The sequence below is a fragment of the Asparagus officinalis genome, chromosome 1, assembly GCF_001876935.1.
Source record: "Asparagus officinalis chromosome 1, Aspof.V1, whole genome shotgun sequence".
NCBI lineage: Eukaryota > Viridiplantae > Streptophyta > Magnoliopsida > Asparagales > Asparagaceae > Asparagus > Asparagus officinalis.
In genome coordinates this window covers 126,210,577-126,218,752 of record NC_033794.1, presented here as the reverse complement: position 1 = coordinate 126,218,752, position 8,176 = coordinate 126,210,577, and the positions used below count along the sequence as shown (strand labels likewise).

The 8,176-nt window shown below is 34.5% G+C and overlaps 1 protein-coding gene across 1 annotated transcript in view; it reads right to left on the bottom strand.

Moving 5' to 3' along the window:
• Positions 819 to 8,176, bottom strand: part of LOC109841382 — a 14,056-nt gene continuing 6,698 nt past the window's right edge. Inside the window, exons 5-8 of the mRNA XM_020410331.1 lie at positions 6,549 to 6,720; positions 6,260 to 6,468; positions 3,424 to 3,569; positions 819 to 1,357 (exon numbers count right to left, since the gene is read on the bottom strand). Coding sequence (XP_020265920.1) covers positions 3,447 to 3,569; positions 6,260 to 6,468; positions 6,549 to 6,720 — 504 coding nt within the window. The 3' untranslated portion in view covers positions 819 to 1,357; positions 3,424 to 3,446. The remainder of the gene's footprint in view (positions 1,358 to 3,423; positions 3,570 to 6,259; positions 6,469 to 6,548; positions 6,721 to 8,176) is intronic.

Below are 8,176 nucleotides of genomic sequence, written 5' to 3'. Positions count from 1 at the left end.
ACATTTGAGCCTTAGACTTATCTATTTAATCCACTAAATTTTTTACTCATTTTCAGATATCGGACTATTCACACTTGGGGGGCATCGCTGACTATGAGAATGATCGATAAGACAATCCTAATCCATTCAAGAGGGGACAAGTTTTGATTGACTCCATGTAGCTTGACCAAGCAAAATGAGAAAGGAACATTCCTTTCTCATCACGGTGTAGTGGTTATCATTCACCTCCTTCAGCTGATTTAGTAAAACATCAAATGTATGATTATTGGTCAATATGCAACCGGTCTTTTGCTGGTAATATATGGATTCCATTTGCAGAGAAGAAGGGAATTCTTAAGCCTATTTTTTAAAAATTTAAATAGAAAAAGGAAAGACTAGATATGTCCAATGACAAAAATCAAGTTGATGAAGATGAAGCTGACCGCGGAGACTTGTATGATCTGCAAAGTTCATCATGTGCAAGTTAATTGTAAAGGCTTTGTTTCAGGAAAACCCCCTTAGCTTTGAACGATTATAAGATAATCCCCACAACTTTCAAGTTCAGGGGTTATGAAAAAAAAATAGCTTCCACGTTAGACTTTTTATCTTTTCCACTGTAAAATAAACAATAGAAAAAGTTCATTTTTCACTCATTATCATTGATAATACAGAGAGCGGTTATGGTTTACGTTAGGTCGTAAAGTTAGAATGAAAGATATTGAAATTTCACTGAACTTCCAAGATTAATCAGTGCAATACGAACCCCTTAATCTTGTAGGTTGACAAAGTTGCGATCTAAAATCTTGAAATTTCAAACACTTTCAAGGAGAAAAGAAAACTAAGAGTACAATTCCTTTGCTAATAATAGATTCATATCGTGTTGATCCGAGTAGGCTTTACACTGGTTTTACTTGTCAATAACAACATCAACGTATGAAATAGTACAATCAGAAATCAGAGCATAAAAATAAATAGCTTCCATCTAAGTTTTACATTAATATTGTTCGCCAGAACACGACAGTTCGATGCTGAGATATATCAGAGAATTTCAAGCAATTTGAAGAGAGCTGCAACATTCAAACTGATGCTGTTAAGTCCCATTACAAATGTAGTCAGCTTAAGCAGTGGTCCTTTCAAAATAGTTAATCTGATATTATCTTCTTTTTTTTTTCCCTTTGCAGTTAATCAACTATCTTCAATTTTCTGGCAAATGCCGAAAAAAAATCTTCGCATACGATTTTTCTAAAAGTTGTCTAGAAGAATATAATACAATACAAACCGATCAGAGATATTAAACAAACTAATCCTTTTCGTTTCTTCTGTTGTATCAGTGTCCACTGCACTGCTAGATGAACTAGATGTCCCTCGAACTGCAAATCTGCAAGCAAAAAAGTATAGCAAACACAATTTTCCTTTCAGATCATGACATGCCAAATATAATGCTGAATACTCTATTGCACAGTTTTAGATAGCGTGACAGAGAGATAATATTGAGATAATGATTAATGTGCAAGAGAGAAGCAAATATTATGCTTTGTTGCCAAGGATTAGCAAATATTGAAGCTGTCTAACACAGAAGGATAAAGAAGGGGATTTTAACAGGAAACTCAATGAGTTCCTTTCATAAACTAGAAAAAAATCAAATTATTACTTGATACGTCACTCAAACCAACTCTTTAATGTGATATAACATAGGAGGGATAATGCATGCGGATAACATTTTACCATTTGTGGGTAACAGGTTGCGTATTTACTCAACGGCTGAGCAAGTGTACAGCGATATTCCTGTAAATTTACTTGCTTACCCAGTTACTCAAGCGCTTACTCCTAACAGTTCATCTACATATGTGTAGCGTACTTGCTATATTCTTATCAACTTGTTTGTTCCATTTGCTTCAAAGTCTAGGATTTCTTCTTAACCATCTACCCAATGTTACGGACCTGTTTATAAGCTTAGGGATGCATGCAAATAATGTAAATATGTGCAAAGATAAAATAAAAGTAAAATAAAACTTACAAAAGGATTTCATACGTGTTCCCTACTACCATTATTTAACGAAGTAACGGTACTTTCACCAAGTATGAAAAATTGAAGACTCAAAAAAGAATGGTACCATTTAGCTTGTACAAGATAATGCAATCAGTTAATTAGTTGGTAATTCATCTAAACCTTGCTCCTGCAGGCAGCGAACAATAGGGCTCCAGAAAAAATGTGTGTTTAGACTAGCACGTAACATTTTAGATTAGTTTCAGTAACAAATTTAATAATGCCAAGAATCATTGTAAGGAGCTATTAAAACTCCTAGGCATCGAGAGCATAATATAAAATATAGCTGATGTTCCACAGAAAATCAAAGGAAGCTGCAGTCAGCATGAGAATTGTCTATAACATGCCGAGATATACATAAGAGTTTAATCTTTTTGATATTTTTATATGGTTGGAAATTTTACCTGATTACACAACCTAGTAAACAGACCCAAGTACTCACGTGTAGGGCATGGATCAAAATTCTAGACCTGTAGAATTATCTGGATATAATCGAGCCTGAACTCTACCCAATCGTTTTAAGATAAGAACTCTTAACCAATCTTAACTGAACCTACAAGCATGGGGCATATATTTAAGCCAACAAACCGCTACTAAGACCCGACCAGACCCCCCAAACTTTGCCAGGTACCTGGAACAAATCCTATAAGAGTACTATGGGTTTAATATGCAAAGGTACGGATGTATTTTGTAAATATGGGATTAGACTAAAAAGATACAAGGTATATCGTGATTCAACTTGTAAATATCTACAAATTTATAGCAACGGACATTTTTTTCCTTTAAGTCTAAATACTTATTCAGTTATTTGGCATCCACGCTTAAATAATCAAACTAAAAATATTCCTATTTGGAGTTCCATTCATCAAAACACCCAAAAGTATCAATAGCAAATTCAAAAAAAAATTGTAGAAGCTACAATTATTTTCTTTATTATCAAATGTAAAATTAGTTGATGATTATATTTCCTTTCTGTTATATTAGATTAAATCCATTATAAAATAGAAAACCGAAGTTATAAGCACTGCGTAGGGTGTGATATACTTTTTCGTATATCTGAACCCGTAAGTCAATGGGTATTAAGAATCTGATCTAACCCTGGTTGTTCCTGACACAGTACCTCACATATAGAATTAGGATCACGGTTCTGAACCTGATGCTCCCAAGGTTCAGTGTGGATATACAGAATCAAGAACCTGACTGACCTGACATCATTAATGTTTAATGGCAACTACCAACTTCTCAAAAAATATTAAGCATATACGTGTATAATAATATAAAAAGTCCCCTGAAACAAGAGACCAGCTTATGTTGATCAAGGACTAATTGGTAAGTGCAACGATGTAACAACTTACATCAATAAAATTTGAGCTGGAAAAAAAATTTGTGTAGATTACCTAACCAGTCAATATCCTCTATGTTAGGACTGTTTGAACAAATGACGAGCCAACATCTCTGGTATCCCCAAGGCAGGTACTTTTTCACTTCCAAATAGTTGTTGAAGCTTTGAGTCGCATGATACTGACATTTTATTCTCTGGATCCTATGACCAATCAATATTAAACAGAAAGCAGGTTTAACACAAAATTAAATCTTAACTCTGGATATCATTTAAGAAAAAAAAAGAATTAAGATAATATTTTTTCTCCAAGGGTCCAGAATGCAAAAGTCCTTTCAAGTCAATAAACTCCTATTTGTCCTTTTAGATCATAAATTTGTAATAAACACAGAAAACACATCTTAATATGAAGAATAGCAAAAAGAAAATGTGAAAAGATAGGAAAAAAAGTATAAAAATAAAATGTACATGAATACGGGTTGTTAAAAACATGTACAAGAAATCAACAAACTTCTTGAAGTTCAGACAATTAATCATTTCGTCCTGGGTCTAATCACATGATGACTTGTGCGCGAAATAGAAGTATTTTATTTGAGGTTCAAGTCTACTTTGTAGTGCCACAACAAAGCCTTTATGCCAAAATTGTTGGGGTCACCCACATGAATCTTGTTCTCCCACTCAGTTTTGTTAAGTGTTACCTGCACCATTAAGTTAAAGACAATCGCATCCTTCCTTTTTTAGTAGTATCCAGCTTTGTCATTCCCTCCTGGGTCTAATCACATGATGACTTGTGTGCGAAATAGAAGTATTTGAGGTTTAAGCCTACTTTTTAGTGCCACAACAAAGCCTTTATGCCAAAATGGTTGGGGTCACCTACATGAATCTTCTTCTCCCACTCAGTTTTGTTAAGTGTTACCTACACCATTAAGTTAAACACGATCGCATCCTTCCTTTTTTAGTGGTCTCCAGCTTCTAGCCTTCTTGCGCCTTAAGTATAATTTTGGTTTTTTCAGGGAAACCACCTTTAAAATACAGCGACAATACAAAAACTGCTTTTAAAATTCAATTAATACAGAAACCATCTTTAAAGAGGGTTCTAGTAGAAATCAACCACCTTGACCTATTTCTTGGTGAAATTTCGATTGAAATCCTCAAGTATTTTGTTCTCACATTCCAACCTTTTGATTCCATCTTCCGTAACTCAATTTTTTGCCTGTCTTCGTAAGCTCAACCTACAATTTTTCCTTCCCAGCCAGAATCATATTCAACATTAAAGGTCAAGTGATTGATTGCTACTGCAACCCTCTATAAAGGTGGTTTTTGCATTAATTGAACTTTAAAGTTGGTTATGTGAAAGGGGAAAAAAACCCTTATAATTTTATCATGTTTCCTAGTTGGTGCAGTCATTGCCTCTATTACACATAACCAGAGTCCCTCAATCGATTCTCTCTCTCATTTTGTCCTTAATTTAAGGGCAATCTCTAATTCCCTGTGAATGCACTCATTTTTTTTACCCCATCTATTAGTGTATATTCACATGTCTGTTGTAACTTTCGCGTTTCTGCTTCACTCATTCTTTGCACATGTTGTTGAAGGTCTCGACTCCACTTTGTGGAATACCATAAATATTCATCATGTAAATAGAAAATTATGTTCTGACTGGGCCTGTCATGCATAAACACTTCTCCAGTCTAATATCAATTTTCATTTTAGAATTTTTAAATTATAGATAGAAGGCGAATATGATGCTTGCTACTGCTACACTTGCAAAGGACTCCCATTGCCCTCTGAAAGCAACCTTTTTCGAAAATTTTGGCATTTATAAAGCCATTACAATGATTGGTCTACCATCGACGGGTGGCGCAAAGGGAGTTACTCGGTGCCATTTTCTACAGGGAACTAATAATTGTATTGTGTTTTGTTCTCAGGGAACAATTATAAGATAACTGGTCAATGACAAATAGACTGCAAATGTTTGACAAGGCTTTGGTTAATTTGGTCACCAAATGCCAAGGCAGAGCACAAGATTTGAAGTCATGCACAAAAATTGTAAGGGGTTACTTTCGAGGGAAAAGAACCCACACTATGTTCTGTAGAAGATGTTTGACATTTGTAAATATCAAACCTCACATTAGTAACAACTGGTCCATGAAACATCGGAATAAGTTTCTAATAACCATAGTTTTCTAGGATACGATTTTCATATTTTTTAGATTTTAAATGGGATGCAGAGCTACCTAAAACTTAATCATTAAAGACTCAACTTCACCACCTTTGACATCCTCATCTTGTCATACCTATGTGAATAATAATGTGAATAGCTGTGACACAAAACCAAGATGAAACGCCATCAAAAGAACTACCAGAACAATGAAACAACTTTTTGAGCGGTCATCAAAATCAAATGTGTGAATTATTACCAATCAACCTCTGAAGAAAACATGGTACGGTTATAAATTGTAGACAACTGATTGGTCACACAAGTATCCAGCAGTTTAAGCTCATTGCAGATATATTTGTTACTTGTAGTTAGCATATATATGACAGTGTTACTCTTGTAGCTTCACGATGAGAAGCTAAGGGGAAGTGTTCCTTATTACAAATTTCACCGCTTCCTTTGACATTTTAATATCAAAAGGAACACAATGCAGTAACTAATCATGCACATCATTGAGAGTTGCTTGTTAGCTGTAAAGTTTTCATCAGTTGCTCTGATAACGTTGGGGGCTGAGTAGAGTGTACAACTTATCGAGTCTATTTTATTATTGTAACTGAAAATGCACTTGGGATCAAAAATGAACTTTCATAAATTTAAGAGAAAAGCAAGTCTAGTTTGTATGTACAAAACAGTTGTTATTGATTAAAAGAATGACAATGGAAAGCATTTGACTGACCATACCAACCTCCAGATTGTTAGCCGTTATGTACTCCAAAATACGCCTTAAAGCCTCTGGTTCAAGCATCTCTCTTTCACCTGTTCCGAAAAATTCAGCCAGTGCATCTGATATAAACACAGGGTATTCCTTAACATCAGCTGACGTTGAAGAAACTGCTTCAGGTTCAGCACTAGACTTCAACCTTTTAGAGTCAGGAACAGAATTTCCTGCAGGGATTGAAGCAGACCCAATATCGGTACCGCTTTGATTATATTTTAAAAATAAGAAAAAATAAAAAAATACTAACTCGTCGGTTGAAGTGTTATGATATGCTTTGTTAACAGCTTATTCATCTTGAACATGTCAGTACAATCAGTTTCAAAAACAAGGCGGAGTTCATCATTGCATATTATCTTTCTTTTATTGTTAGGATCTTGGAGATTATTCCTTCTGATGTATGCCCATAGCTGCTTCACAATCTGAAAGCAAAAATAACCACTTTAACATCTCCAAATGAGCCAAAAACTATTGGGGGTCTTTGGTAACCCCTCAAAACTGGCTCAGGATCGATCCAGGCTAGGTTTTAGTGTGTTTTTGTGTTTAGCAAAAACTAGACCAGGATTGGTCTAGTGTTTTTTAGTTCAAGGTTTGGCACTAAACCGGTTCTATTTTGTTCCACCTATATCTAGTCCATAACTAAAGTGGTTTAGTGGATACCAGTTTAACTCAAGTTTGTCAAACTGGACCTTACTTTATGGTCTCTGTGAATATGTGTGCGCACAAATACACATATACTCAAAAATAGGTTTGATGGTTATGAGGCGATGTCTCATTTTGTTAAATGACCTACCAAGAAATAAAAGTTGCTGAGACCCACTCATTCAATGTGACTAATATAATAGTCATGTCTATCTCTTGATAGTTCATTTAGCAAAATAAACTATCTGCGTGCGTGTGTGTAGGGTAATTTGCAGGTAACACCCCTTATTTATACCTTTAATTAAGGTTTTAAACATTGGATATTGGGGAAATATTGGATGGCCAAATTTCATATCGGAATTGCAGATATCAGGAAAACACTGGGATATGTGATAAATATCGGACTGCATATATAGTATAATGCACTAAAATGTAATCTTAACATATTTAATAAAATCTAAGCAAAAAATATAAATAATATATGTCTAGGATCACTAATCAACCTTCTAAAACAAACAAAAGTACAAATCAACATTGTAACATTTTGTCTAATTTTTCAAGGCCAATATGTCATTTAATATAATGGGAAAATCATGATATGTCGCCCAAAAATTGCCAAACTCGGTATATTGTTGTGCGACAAGGCATACAAAAGGATATATTGGTCAACATATCGGCTGATGTATCGGCCCTACCGGGAATATATCTCCCTCCCCCCCCCCAACAAAAAACAAAAAAACAAAATAACTTATCTATTAATGCTTAGCCCCTCAATTCATAAGGTAGGAAAGTGTTATTTGCAATTTATCTTTCTAAAAATGGCAATAGAGGGGTGCTAAGTGCTAATAAAGGAATTGAGGGAAGTTATACAATGTGTGTATACACAATATTATTTGCAATTTATCTTTCTAAAAATGGCAATAGAGGGGTGCTAAGTGCTAATAAAGGAATTGAGGGAAGTTATACAATGTGTGTATACACAATATTTTCTAAAAATGGCAATAGAGGGGTGCTAAGTGCTAATAAAGGAATTGAGGGAAGTTATACAATGTGTGTATACACAATATCAACAAAAAACAAAAAAACAAAATAACTTATCTATTAATGCTTAGCCCCTCAATTCATAAGGTAGGAAAGTGTTATTTGCAATTTATCTTTCTAAAAATGGCAATAGAGGGGTGCTAAGTGCTAATAAAGGAATTGAGGGAAGTTATACAATGTGTGTATACACAATAT